The following is a 21,671-nucleotide window of genomic DNA, read 5'->3' as shown; positions in this document are numbered from 1 at the left end:
GGCTGAGAAAGGAGGATTGTGGTTTACGGACAGCCTCAGCTACTTAGTGAGGACCTTTTTGCAACTCAGTGAGACCCTGTTTCAAAAAAAGAATAAAAAATAGGATTGGGGGTATAGCTCAGAGGTAGAATGCCCTGGGTTCCATCCCCAGTATTGCAATAAAAATAAATAAATAAATAAATAAATAAATACTGAGCTTAGCATTAATCTAAATTAAAAAAAACTTCTAATAGTATTAAGAGGTGGCACGATTAGGTAAATCATATGAGTAGAGCCCTCTATTCTACCTGGACTCATTTTTATGTCAGCCATTATTTATATAACATTAAATTATATTTTAATTATTTCTTCTATTTACTGATGTCCTGAAATGAATCATGTTTGGTAATAATGGTTTTTTAAATTTTCCCATATTATTCCAAATGAGGCATATTGTATCTCACTGTAAATATAATGAAAAGACCACTGATAGGATCTGGTTTTTACTGATTTCAAATATATGCATAACTATGCTCTACTTTTTAGCACCTCTGACATACACCTTCAATCTAGCTTCCCTCCCCCAACACCCTTCCCCATCTTCTTTCTATGATGTGAGGAGCTAGTAGTTAAATTCACTTCAATTAACACAGTCTCTTTCCTTGGGCATATTGGTGTCGCCGACTAATCTCAGTTGGGTCGTTATTGTCAGCTCCCGGTCAAATCCTCAGAAAGATGGGGCAAAAGGCAGGTGATGTCCTGCAGAAACTATCTGCAGCCATTCCTTTCCCTCTATGAATTCCCTAAGTTTTTGGGTACGACGCTTGGGAAAGAAATCTGAGGTGGACAAAGGCTTCTTGAACCAATGACACTTTATTACAAAAACTCCAAGAAATTTATACCCTTCACCAGTAAAGTTAATAGTAAGAGGAGAGGGAGGTGGGTGTAATCATTGTGAAGTAATAATGAATGACATGTAAACAAAGGTAATAAAACTAGTCCTTCAGCTGGCTGTTGATCTTCGAGAGAGATTGACTTCTGACTCCTGATTCTTTTCCAAGGTCTTTGCAGATAAGCAGTCCCAGGGGGCCACTTCCCAAAATAAACAAGCATGGCCAAGGCTTGGGGGTTTCTCGGGGAATCTTCTTTGACTCTCTTGGAACTTTCCATCTTTTGGGCTCAGTTCATATAGCAAGTGTGGGGAGACGTGGTGATTCAGGTGGATGTGATAAAGTTTCTCCAGGTGTTGGCATTTTATCTCCTAAATCTGAAAGCCTAAGCAAACTCACAACACAGTTTTGCAGACAAAATACCACAAACAACACCACAAAGTTCTTGGTTTTAATTGTCAGATATATTTTCTTAACTGCTGAACACTCTTCTTTAGACATATTGGTATAAACAGACGATTTCAATTGCTATGTTAAAAATCATGGGAAAGTAGGCCATGTGATTCACACATGTAATCCCAGTACTTGGGAGCCTGAGACAGGAGGATTGCAGGTTCGAGGCCAGCCTCAACAACTTAGTGAGATCCTATTTCAAAATAAAAGAATAAAAATAGTGCTGGAGGTATAGCTCAGAGGTAGAATGCCCTTGAATTCAATCCCCAGTACCAAAACTAAAACAATAAGAATTAAGCAAAATTTAGCTAGATTTATGAGACTGAATTTTATTGGAATTACTGAGCTCAATGTAACTGTAACACGAGCCTTGTGAGATCACTGGGACATGACTGGCCCTGGTAGACTTTCATAATTGTTATTTTATTCTCGGCCACATTCCATCTCCTCTTTCCTGTGAAAGAAATGACTGGAGCTTTCATTTCATAGAGTTCCTGTCATAGAAAGCCATGATAGGTATCGAAGAAAGAAAGGGAGGTGTATGCTTAATATTCTAGTATATGACTGAATTCTAATGACACTTCCACGTGTTAGTGGAAGTGAATGCAACGGGGTGCCTCTTTGGGAGTGCCAAGCTCATGGTACAAGCAGGAGATAAAGAGTGCAGAGAGGTTCCCATTGCTCATGGCAAGGAAGGAGAGCGCTGGGTATCATTTCCAAAGCAGTGTCTCCCCAAGCAAAGAAGGCAGGGGCTCTTATTAGAAACTCATACATATTCAAGAATGACAGACTCCTCATCACATGGAGAGGCAGGCATGTGCCTGGGAATGCTATTTCACATCATGTTCCTCATGCATTGCACATTCAACTAGCAGATGCTACCACCCCTGGAAAGACAATTCAGTATTTTAATGAGCAAAGTTCACTTCTAGGTCATGTAAAAGGGTAGCAGAGCATGGCTGGATGAGTTTAGCTGGTATAGAGTTCACTTTTAAGTTGACTTGTAAGTCTGTCTAGCAGGCCTAGTCTAAAATAAAAAGCAACTTTAGGACAGGTGTGGTGGTAATCCCAGTATTTGGGAGGCTGAGACAGGAGTATCATGAGTTTAAAACCAGTCACAGCAATTTAGTGAGACTCAGCAACCTAGTGTAACCTAGTAAGGATCACAGTTTGCAGACAGCCTCAGCTACTTAGTGAGGCCCTCCGCAACTTACTGAGACCCTGTTTCAAATTAAAGAATAAAAAATAGGGCAGGGGGTATAGCTTGAAGGTTGAATGCCCCTGGGTTCCATCCTCAGAGCCACTATATATATATATATATATATATATATATATATATATATATTAAATATATAAAAATAAAATATATATACATATATATGAATTAAAAAAGAGCTAGGAGTATAGCTTGGAGGTAGAATCTCTCTGTATTCAATCCTCAATACCAAGAAAAAAAATATGGAAAAGCAACTTTAGAGACCAATCTGCCATTATTTAAGGGAACTGAAGCCCCCCCCCCCCACTCCCTGAAATCTTAGGTAACTGTGCCTAAAAGCACTTGCTTAGCAGCTAGTCATGTCATACCACCAAATGGAGTTGAAGAACATGAATAAAATTAACTGCTTTCTTTTCGCTCATGTATTATTCTCTGATGTTCTTACTAGTAGAGCGGATAGCAGACAGTGAATTTCCCATTGAGCCCAAGAAGAAGTAACTTGATAATTTAATAAACATTAGTTGACTACTGTACTTGTTATTGCCACACAGAGGTCAGAGAACTGCAGAAAACCACTGCTAATCTCAACAATTCTCAAAACCCTGTCACAGCAGAATGCTGCTGGATTCTATGTAAAACTGACTTTTGGTCCTCATTCTATATAAAAATATCATGGAAACGCATACCACCAGTAGAAATTAAACCATATTCAGAATCCTGTTGGCCAAGAAGTCTGAGACATATAAGTCAGAGATTTCCAGCTTTTGAAACAGGGAAGAATATGGAGGGAGATGAAGGCTTCCAGATGCAGCTGATAACATGTGGTAAAGTCTTCTGAGTTTTACTCCTCTAACTTTTCTGATTCCTTTAAGTACCTGATTTCTTCCTTAATCTTTTCTGATTGCAATACCTAGTGCAATGTCTGTTTTTGCTGAATGGATGTTGAGTTATTCATACCTCCCCAGATATTTGAATATTTCTTATACAAGTAAACTGAGATTCTTATTTAGAAAAATCAATGCTTTGGAGGGATTTCTCCCTTTATACTGAAATAGAATCATACCCCTCTTTATGTTTACTTTGTCCCACTGGTTATTTTGGCAAAGGATGTGTGTGCCTGGCCTATCTGGTAATTTCTTTGATGAGTAAAAGAACAGGCTTGAAGGGTAGAGAAGCTGCACATTGACTCAGGTAATCTTGGTCAAATGACCATATCCCATAAACATAAATTACTATGAGCTCAGCACTCAGAGTGTCTAATATGTTATTCAATGTCAGCCAGTTGTTGCCAGTTGGTAATATATAGCCCAATCTTCAAATGTTTTCAAGAGACTTTTTTGCATGAAACAATCTTTTAGGTATTGATGAGGAAGTAAAGAAATAATTGTGCAAGTAAACCAACCATATTTGTGGGCTAGCATGTAGGGCCTTAGAAACCAGGGCCTAGGAGTCTTGTTAGATCTTGTCTTAGGAATGTACTGGATGGAGTATAAGGAGTTGAGAATAAAAGAAACTGTCTTTCATCTTAAAAGGGTCCAGGCTATGGAGAGACAGAAAATACAATTTGTTACAATAAAAATATGCATCAGATAGAGGTGCATGTTTTCTAGTGCACAAGAGAGTAGAATTAACTCTAAGCAGAGATAAAACAGATTACCTGGAGGAAGTGACGTGTTTTCTGGGTTCCAAGGGATATATAGAAATTTATTAGACAGGTGCCTCATGTGGGGAAAGAGTGTTTCAGGAAGAGGGAAGAACATACACGATAACACCGTATCATGAAATAAAATGGTGTTCATAGGAAGCCAGAAGGGTTGGTATTACTGAGTCATAAGGTAAAAGAGGGGAGAAGTAGGGGCAGTGGAAAGAGAGGAGATTAAGGAGGTGAGAGGAATAGACGAGTTACGGGCAAAACTGTGTGCTTTGACTTTCTCTAAGCAGCAATGGAAAGCTGGTGACGAACAGCAGCAATATGGAAAGAGATTGGAGCACTGAGACCAGAGGAAGGGGATGCGTGAGGCAGATGCCCCGGTGCTGACATGACACGGTAAGGACTTGAAATGCAGTACGGAGCAAGGCCGCAAAGGAGGAAACTTTTGCACCATGCACCAGAAGGCATGGCCATTAACGAGGAAACGGATGGGATGTTCAGTGGCAGTCACAGTGAACAGTTATAGCTACGAGTTCAACATGGACTCATCTTAAAAGCACAAAGTTAGTAAACAAGTCCCAGAATGCTACCTAGAAAGAGAGAAACTTTTGTGAACCTTGAGAGCACTGCTATTTAGGTATTTATCTATGCAACAAGAAAGTATGCTAAGAGAGCAGGGAAATGAACCGAGATCAGGACTGCTTGGAGGGGGGAGGACTTGGGGGAGAAGCTGATGAGAAATCAGTGACCTGTAGTACACCTGTCCTTTGGGTAACCGGTTCATGGCAGTCTACTGTGATGTGGACAAGTCGATGCAGTGGACAGATAGGCAGCGTTTTGAGGGGCCAGGAAGACAATGTGTGGTGTGCCCGAGGCCTGCTGACTTCTGGTCTCCCTGCTAAGGCCGGCAAGGCCGAGAAAACCCATTTTGGAGACAAGGCGGGGGGCTGGTGGCGCGGCCGGCCCTCCTTGCTCGGGCGGTGGCTCGGCGGGGCCGCGTGCCTGGCCTCCCGCTCTTTGGGCCCGGCGGGCGCGGCCTCGCTCCCGTCCGCCAGGCGGCGGCGGCCCGGCGGGGCGCGGAGGCCTCCGCGGGCGCACGGGCTCCCACTGGAGGACGGCGGAGCCGCCGCGGCCGCCGAGAAGTGAGGAGAGCGGGGCGAAGGGCGGGAGTGGGCCGAGCGCGGCGGTCGCCCGCCGTGCCATGGCGGCGCCGTCTTCCCCTCAGGAAGCCGCCGTCTCCGCTCCCCCCTCCTCCTACGCCGCCTGCGCGGCGGCGGCGGCGGCGGCGGCGGCGGCGGCTCTGGCGGCTCCACTATGGCGGCGGCGGGGAGGGGGGGCAGTAGTTGTAAAGTAGACCCCCGCCCTCGCCCCCGAGCAGGTGAGTCCCCGTCCCGCCGCCCTGCCCCCACGGCCGTGGCGCAGCGAGGCCCGGCCGCCCGCCCCCCGCTCGCCGGCCCGTGGCGGCCGGCCGGGGCGGGGCGGGCCTCGCGAGGGGGAACCCGGTACCCGCCCAGCAGGTGCTCGCAGGGGGGCCAGACGCCACACCATTTCTCTCCCAGTCAGACGCCGTAGGGAGCTCATCCGCGTGTGCGGGCCGCCGGGCGATTTCCCAGAGAGGAGGCCAGGTACAAGTGCTGTGCCCTCCACGGCCAGGGCAAGGAGCCCGGGCTGACGGAGGAAGGCCGCAGACATGAGAGCAAAGGTCCGAGGAACGAGGAGAAAGCCCCCTTTGGTGGAATGCAAAGCCATGCAGTGCAGACTCGCAGCAGGAAATTTGCAGAGATGGTGTTGAGCATTGGAGGAGTTTATCATGTATACTTGAGCTCTCAAGCAGGGTCTGGGTTTTTAGGATCTTAGCGAGGGTGCAGAAGACCCTACTGGAAAGAGGCAGGGAGAAGCCGAGATTTCAGAAATCACGTTCGGTAGTTTTCTGTGGCTATTTGGAATCGTAACCTCGTGAAGCGAAGTTTACAGGCCCATCTTCAGGTTATTTGAGTTTGAACTGATGCGGTTGTACCTCCCAACACATAGGACTCCTCGCATAAAAAGAGATTTCTTAATTCTCTCAATGGGTCATGCGTTCACACGAAGTATCGTGTACTTGTAACCAGCCTACTAATAGCCAATTTTTCCATTGAAATGTGTTTTAAAGCAGTTTGGGAAATGTTCTTAGATGGTGGAGACCGATTCCACCACAGAAGATCTCAGAGAATTTTCCACTGTCAACTTTCTAATTAATTTCGGGTATTTGTTGTGTTGCCTTAATTTGTTAACTTATCACCAAAGTGAAAGATTGTGGATATCAGAACAATAAAATAAGTTCCTTTTTCCTGGAAAAAGGATACCTCATAAAAATCACCCCATAAAAATTTCTTCTGCACATTCCAAAATGATATAAACCTGTGTGCTCTTCTATACTCTTTCATACCTTTCACTTTGGTGGAATGGCAGAGCAATAAAAACAAACCTCTCACAATATTTGTAATAGGTGCATTACATAAATGCCACTCACTAATTGTGGAAGTTAAAATACATTGTAATATGGTGATGTTTTATTTATCAACTTTCTGACTACAGGCAACCTTTGAAAGACTCTTTTTCGTGTCTTCTGTCGACTTGGATTTATACCATTGTCCTAGGATGAAACTCCTGAATTTTATCTTTTATACCAAACCTTCTGTCCATAGGCAGAAAATAGGTGAGATCTGTGTTATAGGTGTCATGATAACCCCTCAGATTGGACTCTCATGACCTGTTCACAGTAAGGTTTAGGACCATTATTTCATGGGAAAAATGGCTTTTTGCCAGGCTTTGTAACTGGTTTGGTTGTAAACTATTTGAATATATACAAATATCAAAGGCTTTAAGAGATATAAGCTCATGAAGTAGCATCATAAAGTAGTATCTGTACTATTGTGAGGTAGCCAAATGAGGAGAATCGTGGCTTAGGAGTCTGATGCAGCCAGTTTAGATTCTGTTGCTAATGAAGCCACTAGACTTGGTGGCCCTGAATAGGACTCAAGCTTCCTGGACTTGGGTTTTGACATTCTGAAATAGAATTGAACTAGCCAAACTCTGAGCTTAGTTTCATATCTGAAAGTATGGACCATGATTCTGGAGTTCTACATTGATGCTCCTTTGGTGGCATTTTCATAACTGTGGGCTAGAACAGTAATTCATATACCATAAGAAACCTTGACCAATAGTTATTACCTAACATTCACTGAGTAGTAAAATCTATGTTGAATTAAGGTTGAGACAATTCACTAGGATATGAAAAACCAAATATAATTGTCATATAAAATCGTCTACTGCTTTACTTTACTTAAATATCCTTCATTAACTATTCAGCTCAAATGAAAATTCTCTTGTCTTTTCACTTAAGTGATAAATATTTCATATATTGAACTGCCCATAACTCAATTTGGGCCTCAGTGCTTTTGTCAAATATTTATAAAAGCTGTTCATGGTTGCCAGTTATAGTGGATAAAGGAGAAGTGAAAAAATGTTGCTTGGTTGTGTGCCAGTATCTTGTGCCCATTCGCATTTTGAAGTCCTACTTAGGATATAACTCTGAAAGATGTCAAAGGATTGTCAGGATTCCAAATATTACAACTCCATTCCTGAAAATATCGTTAAACGTGGTTTGAAAAATCATTGATGACCCATTTCCAGCTGCAGCTAACATCTGAGGATATCATCTGCCTTGGGGTTGGTAAAGAGCAAATGTCAGAGGAGATTAGAAATTGTCAAGTACAGCGAGTATTAGAAACGATCAAAAATTAATGATTGGACATTGATCAGTACACTTCAAAACAAGAGATTGTGAACGGACATATGAAGACTCATACATATAGATTCAGAATTCATGCTAAGGGAAATCATGAAATTTTTGTGGAACACTATATATCATTAAGTGAAGATTTAAAAAATGAATTTTCACCCAGTGATGATGCTACTGTATACTCCTAGTAAAAATCAAAATAAAATAAACAAAACCCCATTGCTTATTTACTTCTTCCTTTTAAGAAAAATAAATTTTGAAACACGTTTTTGGATGCTGGCTTTTAATTTAGTTATTAATTCATTTGCATAGCAACTACCTAACAAGGCTTTCCTTTGTCTTCATATTGTTCAATGAAATTTCAAATCATCCTAGTACTTGGGAGGCTGAGACAGGAGGATTACAGGTTTGAGAACAGCTTCAGCAAGTAGTGAAACACTGATCAACCTAGCAAGACCCTGTTTCAAAATAAAAATAAAATAGGACTGAGGGTGTAGCTCAGAGGTAGAATGTCCCTGGATTCAATCCCCAGTATCACACACACACACACACACACACACAGCCCAAGTCATATGTCAGTCTACTATATGAAAACAAGGTCAGTAATACTTTCATTTATTCAGGAATCATTTGTTGAATATTTGAATAGATGTGTGCTAGGCACTATGCTTAGTACTTAGGATATACAGACAAACACAGCTAAAGGCTCAATAGTAGTACTTGATAGTAAAATTATAAAATAAATAAATAAACAAAATAAGTGGGGAAGATGTAGTTTTAACTATGACTAACCAGACTCTTGACCTATTAGGACTGTACTGTTTATTATATATCTTCAGTCTGATCATGTAGTCTTACCATAGGCACACTAGAGCACATTATATTATAAATCTAAGCCGGGCATGGTGGCGCACACTTGTAATCCCCACGCTTGGGAGGCTGAGACAGGAGGATCACACAGGTTTGAAGCCAGCCTCAGCTACTTAGTGAGGCTCTCAGCACCTTAGTGAGACCCTGTTTCCAATAAAATATGAAATAGGTCTGGGAGTATAGGCCGGAGATAAAAAGCCTCTGGGTTCCACCCCCAGCCAGTACCAAAAAAAAAAAAATATATATATATATATATATATATATATATATATATATATTATAAATCTAATGTTGGTATCTGCAAAAATTATAATTAGTAAATTTCCAGAATTAATTTTTCTCTCTATTTAGTAGGTTGTGGATGTGGATGTCTGGAGAGAAATTAATGACCATTTGTGAGTTTCTGCCCCTCAATCTGTATTAGTTATCAATATGTGAAAAATATTCACTAAGCCTGTTATAAAGACTAAAGCAAGACTCCTATGTAATTCATTAAATATCTGTTAAGATAGAACTTTGGTTCTTTTCTCTCTGAAACCAGTCTTCTACACCCATTCACATTTGTTAACCTGGAATGACTAGCATGCTGTTAATGGCTTTCTAATGCAAAGTAAATGTCCATGTCATAGGATCCAATTAACTAATGAATCATGCCGGACCTTTATTCAGTTTCTGACTTCACAAGCATGATCCTTGAGCTCCCTACCCATAGAGGTTTGTGATTATGAAGGTCAAGGACTTAATTTAAGTAAAGACAGCATAAATATTAAGCATATGATTAATACTCAGTTTGTTAATTTCATTGTATTTGTAATTATTTTATACTCTCATCAGTACATTGTAATTATATATCATAATGAGGTTCACAGTGATCAAAACATACATGCACATAGCACTTGGTATGTTTCCTTCCAGATCCCGCCCTGCTCCCCCACTCCAGTACAAAGTACTGAGATGGATATTGGTAACTTCATGTATGTACATAATATTATTTGAATGGTTTCCTTCATCAAGTCTCCTTTTGCTCTCCCCATCTCCCTCTCAAAATCCCCTTCCACTATTCTACGGGCATGTCTCCTCATTTGTCTGATGTCCCTTTGTTTCTCAACTTCTCTCTAGCTCCCACATATGAAAGAAAATGGATGACCCTTCACTTTCTCAGATTGGTTCATCTCACTTAATATTCTCTAGTTCCATCCATTTTCCTGAAAATGATATCATTTTGTTCAAGACTGAGTAAAATTCTCTTGGGTGTATACACCACAGTTTCCCAATCCATTCATTTATGGATAGATTTCTAGGCTGGGCCCATAATTTGGCTAGTGTAAATTGTGCTGCTATAAACATAGGTATCACTATAATATTCTGACCTCAATTCCTTTGGAAAGATACCGAGGAGTGATATATCTGGTCAAATGGTAGTTCCGGTCCCAGTCTTCTAAGGAAACTCCACAGTGGTCTCCACAGTGGCAGCACTAATTTGTAACCCCACCAGAATTGTATAAGGATTCTTATTTCCTCCACCCATTGCCAGCATTTATTAATGTTTCTATTTTTGATGGTTGCCATTTCAACTGGAGTTAGACGGACTCTCAGTGTAGTTTTGATTTGTATTTTCCTGATTGCTAATGATGGTGAACATTTCTGCATATATTTTTGGCCATTTATATTTCTTCTTTTGAGAAATGTTTATTCAGTTCAACTACTCATTTTTTGATTGGACTATTTTTTATGTTAAGTTCTTTGTATATTTTGAATATGAGTTGTCTATCAGAGCAGTAGCTGCAAAAGATCTCCTATTTTATAGACTCTTTTCAGACTCTTGATTATTTTCTTTGTTGCATGGAAGCTTTTTAACTCAATGCCATCCCATTTATTGATTCTAGTTTTATTTCCTGAACTTTAGGGTTCTTATTGAGGAAGTATAATATGACATAGGATACCCTTCATCATCTGTGATAAATTCTGCAGAATAGCTAAAACTTGCCAAATTCCTAAATCAGATACTAATCTAATAACCTAAAAATATAAGGATACTATATAGTATTGCAGCTCTAAAGGTTCATCATGTTGACAGGTACGAAATTTCATTTCTAGCACAATTAAGATGTCTAAAATTTCTTTAAATGGAGTATGGTCTTTAGGAACATAAAAAGAGTTAAAACACCTTAGCAAGGTTAACAGTTCCTCATTCTCCTATATCTTAGTACTGTGCTCAGTTCCTTCTTTGAGTGTGTGGGGAGGGTGGGGGTACTGGGGATTGAACCCAGGAGCATTCTACCTCTGACTATCCCCTTTTTAATTTTGAATCAAGGTCTCACTAAATTACCACACACTTGTCTCTAACCTGTGATCCTCTTGTTTCAGCCGCCCCCGTCCTACTCCAATACTGGGATTACAGGCATGCACCAACACACCCAGCTCTGTTCATTGTTTTCTAATGTTATGATGGTATTAAAAGATTGTGAAGGTCAACTCAGCTCTTACAAAAAACATTCCTATTTAATCGAGAATTTTTGAAGGAGGTTGTCTTTAATACATATATGTGTTTTTTGGGGGGAGGGGGGACAATACTGGGGATTGAACTCAGGGGCATTCTACCCCCAAGCTACACCCTAGCCATTTTACTTTTCATTTCAAAACAATGTCTCACTAAGTTTCTAAGGGCCTCGATAAGTTGCTAAGGCTGGCCTGGAACCTGTGGTCCTCTTGTCTCAATCTCCCAAGTACTGGGATTATAGTTGTGTGCCACCTGGCACATCTAATGTGCTCTTTGAATAATTAGAATGATTATTTCTCATATTTTTCTGTTTCTGAGATTTATGTTTATAGTATTTCAGCCAACCTTTTGAGGTTAGCTCCATTTTTGTTGCTTTTTTGAAATAGATATACAAAGAGTTATTTACAGTGCCAGATTTATTTGGATCGAGATCAGTTAGACTATAAAATTCTCATTTCAGCAAAACATTAACACAACTAACAGCAAGTTCTTGCCATAAATATCTGATGAAGTGTCCTGAGGGGAAAAATTTATATTTTATAACTAAGTCTGATTGTCATATAAGAAATACAACTAAAATTCATTTTATTAATTGCAGCTAGCTATATCTAGAGTCACCTAACTAGAGAATTCAAAGAATATTTCATTAAACAGAGATAATTCTCTTGCCCCCAATAGAAAAAAATATGAAAACATTTTGTCTTTATAGCTCTAGTATGGTTTACAATTGCACGACCAAGGTTGGATCAAATTCATTATAATTTTTTATTCAAGCCATTAATGCTATATGTGTGTCACAAAAGTTTATTTCATTCTAAATTGTCTGGAGTCTTCAAGTAGTATTAGGAGAGTTCCAAATGCGATCATTGAGTTTTACACATTCTGCCAATTTTTTGATGTAGAAGTTCACTTTCTAACAGTGTAGCTATTTGCAATAGCCCCAATCCAATAAATGTCTGTAAAATGTAAGTTCTGTCAAATGACTCTGTACTTTTTATTTTTTTAAAGGCATATATTCTGGTTCAAACTGAATATAATATTTTATATCCAGCTATGAGATTTTAGTAATGCTCAAAATAATATAATATGAACTGTTCATTTTCATAATTATAGATTACTGACTTAAGAACATCCTACTGATATTACGATTGCCTTTCCTCAGAATACAACATTTATTTGTTGAACCAAATCCATCTGAATATAGAAGGAATATCTTTTAAATTTTCCCTGCCCTAGTCCTTTATTTCCCATAAGCTGCCTGGGCTTTATCTTCCTCATTTATAAAACAGGAATTAAAGTAGATTTTTTTGTGTGTGTGGTACTAGGGTTGGAACCCAGAGGCTTTCTCCCTCCGGGCTACACTCCCAGACCTACTTTATATTTTATTTGGAAACAGGGTCTCACTAAGTTGCTGAGAGTCCCACTAAGTAGCTGAGGCTGGCTTCGAACCTGTGCAATCTTCCTTTCTCAGCCTCCCAAGCGTAGGGATTACAAGTGTGCGCCACCATGCCCGGCTAGTAGATTGGTTTTAAACTGAAGGCATTTTTAGTCCAGAAGGGACATTTGGCAGTGTCTATAGATCTTTTGGGTTTTCACAACTAGGGAATGCTGTGGCATCCTATTGGGGGAGGCCAAATCTCCTACAGTGCACAGGATAGCTACTCACAACAGAGTGACAGTAGAGCCACGGTTAACGAACCCTGGACCAAGTGATTAAAGAGATTAAATAACCCTGATATAAAAAGATGATTATTATTAAGGAAAATTTTCAGCGTTTCTGGACCCATAAACAAGCATACTTTTACCAAATGCTAATATACATCAAATCCTAGAAATTAAAATAGCTCATATTTCTGTACTTCTTTAATAAAATAGTTTGAGTAATTAATCTGATCAGTGTTATGTCGTTATGAGTAAAGATGAGATTTTAATCTGCTTAACCAATTTGAGGCCTTTTTTCCCCCTACCCAGTGCTATAGATTATAGTTCCCTCCATTCCAAATTCTTAGGAAAGTTCATTTTCTCAAATCATGTGAACATTTCTTACAGAAGAGAAATAAAAAGTAAAACACTTTATTAATAGGACATTTGAACTGGGCATGGTGGCACACGCTTGTGATCCTAGCATTTGGGAGGCTGAGACAGGAGGATTGCATTTCATGGACAGCCTCAGCTAATTAGGCCCTTGGCAACTCAGTGAGACCCTGTTTCAAAATAAAGACTAAAAAACATGGCTTGGGGTATAACTTGGCGGTAGAATGCCCCTGGGTTCCATCCCCAGTACAGCAAAAATAATAATAATAATACTAATAATAATAGACATTGGGGTTGATTCCACCTCCTGCCAAAGCCTGAAGCCACACTTAATGTAATCAAATCCATTACATCATATACATGAACTATCTTATCAGATCCCATTTATAATTTGTCACCAACTACTCTTTAATTTCAAATAAACCTCATGAATGTAAGTCAAGAGAGAATCACTTATATGATGGTAGCAAAACAAAAGTTTATCACTTCCTCTTACAGTTTTCTCTCAGCAATGGGTTGACTACAGAGCAGTTCTTCATACACTGTTTCCGGAAGAAGAGGATGCTTTCTTCTTTTTTTTTACTTTTCATTATTTAAAAATGTGGTAAAATATGCAGAACATAATTTTGCCTTTTTGTTTTTATTAAATTTATTCTTTTAAACGTGCTTTTATTGGTGCATTGTATTTACACATCTTAATTAAATTGAAACCAATAGAAACACATATACACAGCACCTGGTGTTCCACCACCTCGAGATCCCACCCCACTCTCTCCTTCCTCTCTGAACAAATAATAATAATAAATGCTGGCAAGGATTTCAGGAAATAGAAACCCTTATACGCTGTTGGTGGGACTGCAAATAAGAACAACTGCTATGGAGATCAGTGTGGAGGTCCTCAGAAGACCCATATGACCCAGATATACAGTTCTTGGTTGTCTTTTCAAAGGAATTGAAGTCAGAATATTATATGTGCATATACATGCTTATGCTGCACAATTCACAATAGCCAAAATTTTGTCTTTTAAAGTATTGTAGCAATGCAGTTTAGTAACATTAAGTACATTCACAGTGTTTGTGGAGCCTTCTCCATGACCCATCTCCAGAGCTTTTCATTGTCCAAAACTGAAATTCTGTACTTAGAAGTCATAGGTTTTTTTTCTATATCACATTTCTCCATTTTTTTTTTGTGGTACTGGGGGTGGAACCCAGGGGCTTTCTACCTCCAGGCTATACTCTCAGACCTATTTTACATTTTATTTAGAAACAGGGCCTCACTAAGTTGCTGAGAGCCTCACTAAGTAGCTGAGGCTGGCTTCGAACCTGTGCGATCCTCCTGTCTCAGCCTCCCAAATGCTGGGATTACAAGTGTATGCCACCACACCCAGCCACATTTCTCCATTTTGAAGAGCTTTCTCTTGTCAGAAGTTCATATTTAAAAGTTTTGCTTAATTTGTTAGCAGTTGATGACCCAAGGAAATATAGTTTGTTATAACCAAGGCAAGACAGCTTTTCCTTCTTTACCCTGGGTAAAACTAGAATCATCATTAAACCTTAGATTTATTTATTTATTTTTGTGGTGCTGGGGATGAAACCCTTGGGCATTCTACCTCCAAGATATACCCCAGCCCTATTTTTTATTCTTTACTCTGAAGCAGGGTCTCACTGAGTTGCAAAGGGCCTCACTAAGTAGTTGAGGTTGTCCTCGAACTACCATCTTTCTGTCTCAGCCTCCCAAATTCTAAGATTACAAGCGTGTTCCGCCACGCCTGGCCCACCTTAGATTTATTTTAACTTTTCCATACACTATCATTTGAATCCCTCACTCTATTATCAGATTTAGGTTCCTTTCCCATTCTGAACCTAATTTTTGATAGTACTTTCCTATTCTTCATTGATTTTATGTTAAAATGCAAAGAAATTATATCAGAATCAGAAATTCCTGTGTTTCAAAGACAATATTTTAGTCCATCTGTGAGAACATGCTATTGTGTCATTAAGATCTCATTGCCAGCTGGGAGAGGTAGTACATTCCTGTAATCCTAGTATTTTGAGGGCTGAGATGGGAGGATTGCAGGTTTGAGATCAACTTTAGAAACTTAGTGAAACCCTGTTTTGCCTGGCATGGTGGTGCACGCTTGTAATCCCAGCATTTGAGAGGCTGAGACAGGAGGATTGTGCAGGTTCAAAGCCAGCCTCAACTACTTAGGCCCTTTACAACTCAGTGAGACCCTGTTTTAAAATAAAAAATAAAATAAATAGGGCTGTGGTGGAGTTTGGAGATTAAATGCCCCTGGGTTTTATCTCCAATACCGCAAAAAAAAAAAAAATCCTGTTTCAAAAGGGGTGGGGGCTAGACCCTTTGCCACTCAGTGAGACCCTGTTTCAAAATAAAGACTAAAAATAGGTCTGGCCAGGCATGGTGGTGCACGCTTGTAATCCCCGCGCTTGGGAGACAGAGACAGGAGGATCGCGCAGGTTCGAAGCCAGCCGCACGTGCTGGCTTAGGAGACCCTGTTTCCAAATTAAAAAAAAATGTACAAATAGGTCTGGGAGTGTAGTCCGGAGGTAGAAGGGCTTCCAGGAACCCCAGTACCACCAATAAATAAATAAATAAATAAATAAATAAATAAATAAATAAATAATAACAATAGGTCTGGGGGTATAGCTCGGAGATAGAATGTTCCTGGGTTCCATCCCAGTACTGCAAAAAAGAGGGTTCCTCAGTATCAACGTCTCTGGGTTTAATCTCCAGTACCCCCCAAAAAAGCCTCATTACCAAGTTTTCACACAGTGGTATTTGATTGTTTGATCTGAGGTTAAAACCCTGTTCTATGATTCATATCTCCTTTCCAAATTCATGATAGTGTAAAAAATTTAAAATGTCAGAAAATGAAGAGCAATTTAGAGGTGCTATGCCAGAAATATTAAAATAACATGCCTAAGATTGACTAGGAGGTATTTGCCATACCATGCTCGAAGACATTTACTTGAGCTGGGCATGGTGGTGCACATTTGTAATCCTAGTACTTGGCAAGCTGAAACAGGAGGATCGTAGGTTCAAGGCCAGCCTCAGTAACTTAGTGAGACTGTTTCAGAGTAAAAAATAAGAATAGCATTGTAGTTCAGAAGTGGAATGCCCTTGGGTTCAATTCCCAATACCACAAAAAATAAAAGACATTTTTCTGCAGATGAGAGATGAAATCATACTTTGTAGCATTCAGTTTATTATCATTTCATATTCAAATGTATAATGTATTTATATTTTTAACCTTAGCTCCCTTAACTTCTACCTGAATTAGATTGAAAAATAAATGACCATCTGCTATGAGTTTTGTGCATTTATTATGAGAGGGGAAAACTGAGCTACTTCTACTTAAATTATAAACAAAATGTTAATTTTGTAAAAACCCTCTTTTTGACACTAGCTATATGACTAGTATATTTGGGATATACATACTGTATGTGCTTTTGCAAAGAAGTATTTAGAGAGAGCTAGTTATGGTTAGGATACAAGTTATGATTAGGATACAAGGTGATGAAGTTGTAATGGAGGAGTAGGGGAGAAACATTGGGACTTTTTGTTATTTTAGTCACTTAAAGTTCTATATTAATTGTAAAAATCCTTAAAATATTAAATTATCTTTTGTGTTTCCTGATAGTCTTATTATTGGAAGAAGCTAAAATAGTTTCTCTTTTAAGTTCTCTACCAAAATTCTGCCTCTGTATGTATTCCTATCTAAAATACTGTTTTTTCCAGACCTCACCATAAAACATATAAAGTCAGGTACAAAAGAAACTTCAGAAATAGAAATCCGAAAGGATTTCTAATTATTATTAGTATTATTATTAATATTTCTAATTATTAGTCATATATAGCTAGTAAATACAGAGTGACAATAGCAATATATTCTCTTATTGTGGTGTTTTTTTAAACTCTTACTGGTTTTGGAATTAAGAATCAGAATAAACCCTTATTTAACAACTAGCCACAGTTAGCCACTAAAATATATTTACTTATATTCTTATCAGTTAAGAAAGAGAAAAACTTGGAGTATGAAGAATAGGAAGAAAAAGACATAAACTCCCTCCTACCCCCTCCTACCAGGTTTCTCCAGCTGCGTCTTGTTTCCCATTCCTAGGAGAATCAGTTCCTAAGTCCCAATTCTTTCCCAGAACATTTAAGTTCATGGCAAATATTAAGTGCTCAGGAAACCTTAGTTTCTGTCCCAACCATCTTCTTCATAGATAACATCATCTGCTCACTTGACATCTAATTCAGTATCTGTTTCCCTGAGCCTTTCTTCAAGACCTTCACTCTGAAATAGGCTGAAAAGCATCTATACTTTTCAGAATTGACTATAAGCCATTTATTTTCTGGAGTTCAAAAGCCATGCCTCTAATAGTAATGATAAGGTTAGGGCAGTTCTAAAGAAATATTTACTTAGTTGGATGTGGTGGTGCACACATGTAATACCAGTACTTAGGAGACTGATACAGGAGGATAGTAGGCTTGAGACTAGCCTCTAATTCTGTGAGACCTTCAGCAACCCAGCAAGACCCTAATTTAAAAAAAATTTAAAAAGGACTGGAGTATAGCTTGGAGGTAGAATGTCCCTGGGTTCAATCCTCAGTACCATAAAACAAACATTTACTTAGCATCTCTTGTAAATCAGACATATTTCTACTCTTCTCTTTTAAATATATCGTGTTCTTTTTAGCTACTCCTCTGAAAGAGGATGGATACTGAAAGTATACAAAGAACTCAAATTCACTACTAAAAAAAATTCAATAAAAAATGGGCAAGTATGCAAGGTGTGGTGGTACATGCTTTTAATCCCCGCATTTGAGAGGTTGAGACCAGAGGATTGTGGTTTGTGGACAGCCTCAGCTACTTAGTGACTTTGCAACTCAGTGAGTCCCTGTTTCAGAAAAATAAAAATAAAACATAGGGCTGGGGTATAGCTTGGAAATAGAATGCCCCTGGGTTCTATCCCCAGTACTGGGGGAAAAAAGCAAGTGAGCTAAATAGACGATTCACAAAAGAAGAAATACAAATGACCAATAAATATATGAAAAATATTCAACATCATTAGCAATCAGAGAGATGCAAATCAAAACTATCTTGAGATTTCATCTAACCCCAATTAGAATGACAATCACTAACAACACAATAATAAATGCTGATGAGGATGTGAAGAAGTAGGAACTCTGGTACACTGTTGGTGGAATTGCAAATTAACGCAACCACTTTGGAAAACAGTGTGGAGGATTCTTAGAAGAATAGGAATGAACCTACCATATGACCCAGCTATACCACTCCTGGGTATCTACCCTAAAGTATTGTAACCAGACTACCATAGTAATGCATATGTATCTACGTTTGTAGCTGTACAATCATAATTGCCAAATTATGGAACCAGACTAAGTGTTCATCAACAGATGAATGGATTACAAAATTATGGGATATAAAGAAGAACAAAATTGTGTCATTTGCAGGGAAATGGATGGAACTGGAGCCTATTATTGCTAAGTGGGATTAGCCAGTCACACAAAGTGAAGGGTTGGGTATTCTCCCGCATATGCAGAAGCTAGGGAGAAATTGGGACACAGGAGGGATTCCAGACAAAGAAGGAGAAATCTTAGATGAATGAAGAAGGGGACCTAACTGAGGGAGATGGGGGGGGGAGGGAAACACCTCAATGGTCATGATGAGCATACACAAATTTTTCAAAGCCAGTCACTGCTGAGCAGAGGAAGATGGGGAGGGAGAGAGGTGGGGTGGGGACTGGGGGAGGGTCAATGAGTGCTGTATACATGTATGCGTATAGCACGCTGAACTGCATCAAGATGTGTGATTACAATGTACCAATTACAAAATAAAAAATTGTAGTGCTCTTTATTGTGAATTCCATATAGCCAGTGAATTCTATTTTCTACTTTCGTTGATGGATTGTAGTGTCCCATCATGATGCGGCTCCCAGCGATAGTGACATCCATGCACACAGCCTTCTGTGAGTCCCAGCCCTTGGTCGCTCCTTCCCCACTCCCTCCCCTTCCCCATCAGGAATATCGAGAAGGGCAGTGGTGTTCTCACATACCTACCTAAGGTCACCGGAAGTGTTTCTTTCGTTGATTCTCCCACTCCACCAACCCACCTTCCCCTAGACCACCTCCCTCACTCCACTGCAGTTGCTCCTCCATTATCTCAAGTCCCTCTGGTACCTCCATTACGCCCTAGCTTCCATATATAAGACATATTTTTATGAATGCTGTGAGCCTAGTGGGGGCTCTCTAATTCAATCCGTTAGCCCATTTAGGAACCACCTCTCAGGGAAATCTTTGGCAGGCTTAGACTTGAATACTGGAACACTGGCTCTGATGCTGACTAGCTCTGTGACTTTTAGAAAATCACTTCATCTCTCTAAACCTCAGATACCACTTTTAGAAAGCAGATGTCACGTTCATGTCAAATTTAGGGATAATGCAGCTTGAGGAGAACTTAACAGTATAGAATAGCCTCTATGAAACAATAAACACATTTGTTCTCAGTAGAAAGCCACTTTCCACAATCCTCTGGAGGACAAGTTCAGAATCAAAATATCTTGAAAGCCTGGAATGATTAATTAAATATAACAAGGTGAGGAGCTGGGCGTGGTGGCACATGCTTGTAATCCCAGCACTTGGGGGGCTGAGACAGGAGTATGGCACAGGTTCGAAGCCAGCCTCAGCTACTTAGTGAGACCCTGTTTCCAAATAAATTATAAAAAATAGGGCTGGGGTATAGCCTAGAGGTAGAAAGCCCCTGGTACCACCAAAAAAAACATAACAAGGTGAAATTTAAATGGAACTAATATAAGTATATACTGGGTCTGTTTGGGGGTCTAGAAAAAAATTTCAGACTGTCCTGCAGCAACACAGTTTAAACAGCTCCAGGTGAAATAGAATCATGTACGTTAGTTAAAAGTTGAGTCTGAGTCAGCAGGATGATGTCACCACAAAAGTTAGTGAAGTTATTTTAGGATATATTGAAGAAATATATTCAAAATAGGGTTGAATATACTTTATAACTAGAGAACTATACACTTAAAATTTGTTGAAATGATAAATTTTATGTTTTCTACCACAATTCTATAAAATATGATTTTACCAATAATAGGGTGAGTATGACTCTATTAAGGAGATTATGTGTAAGTTACACTTTATGGATGGCAGGTATTTAGACAAACTTACAATAAGAGGAGAAGAAATCATGCCATATGACGGAAGTGGGAATAATTCTCCAAAGGGGTAAAGTGAAAGGAAGAAATAAAGACATAATAATTTGATTAAAGTATTAAAGGCATATTAGAAGATTGTTTATACTTACTATGTCTTCAAGAAATAAAATTAGGTCCAGTTTTATTTCCAGGAAATAAAGCTAGGAAGCTCTTGGACAGTGGTGGTCCTGAGCCCTAGATTTTCTGGAGAAAGTTTGTATCCGAGGTCCTCCAGAGCCTTGTCCTTCAGGAGCTCATCTGGAGCCTAGAATTATGGGTATTAGCTTGGTGCCCAGAGCACTGAAGCTTGCCTGGTGCCTGGGGCTGGTGGGGATGGCCTGAAGACTAAGAGTGCATGTTCTAGCTTAGAGGCTAGATTCCTAATGACTAGCCTAGATCCTGGTACTTCAGTGACCAGTCGGGGACCTGGGCACACAGGTGTTCCTAGGGCCCAGGTCCCTGGAGGCTGGCCCAATGGGACAAGACTGGACCCTGGCCTCCTAGAGCATGGGGCTACAGAGGCCAGCCTGGAGGATGAGACTACAGGGTCTGGTGCTCCTGGAGGTTTGAAGCCTCTGTCCACAGGTCCATACCTGGAGCCTTTTTCTACAGTAGATGACTTGGAGGTTGGGTCCATGGATACAAGCCTGATGGCTAGGGCTGCAGGATTCAGCCAGATTCTGGGGCTATGGAGGTCAGAATCATGCTGAGTGCAGGCCAGAGCTGAGGGCCACAAAGGCTAGCCTGACACTGAAACGACTTGGAGACTGACTGTTGTATAGGCAGGGGAGCCTGGCGTGGCAGGATCTGAAGTGTACCAGAGCAGGCCTAAGGCTTTGTCTGCAGTCGGCCCAGTGGGGATCTGCTTGGTGCTGGATTTGATCAGGGCAGACACCATGTTGGCATTCAAGGCAAAATATGCTTCTCTCCTTTCCCTCTTCTTCCCTCACACACAGGGTATCTCTTCATGCTGTGCCACCTGGTATTTGGTGAGAGGTGAGACAGGTAATGTCAAACTGTCCTTCATAAATCTCC

The 21,671-nt window shown here is 39.9% G+C and overlaps 1 protein-coding gene across 1 annotated transcript in view; it reads left to right on the top strand.

The window, feature by feature from the left end:
* Positions 1-5,390: 5,390 nt before the first annotated feature.
* ZMAT1 (zinc finger matrin-type 1) overlaps positions 5,391-21,671 on the top strand; it is a gene marked incomplete at both ends in the record, with an annotated part of 39,454 nt that continues 23,173 nt past the window's right edge. Inside the window, 4 exon segments of the mRNA XM_080719037.1 lie at positions 5,391-5,466; positions 5,469-5,567; positions 21,593-21,600; positions 21,602-21,641. Coding sequence (XP_080575163.1) covers positions 5,391-5,466; positions 5,469-5,567; positions 21,593-21,600; positions 21,602-21,641 — 223 coding nt within the window.

Source organism: Muscardinus avellanarius, assembly GCF_963383645.1.
Source record: "Muscardinus avellanarius genome assembly, chromosome: X".
NCBI lineage: Eukaryota > Metazoa > Chordata > Mammalia > Rodentia > Gliridae > Muscardinus > Muscardinus avellanarius.
This window is presented reverse-complemented; position numbering and strand designations above follow the sequence as displayed.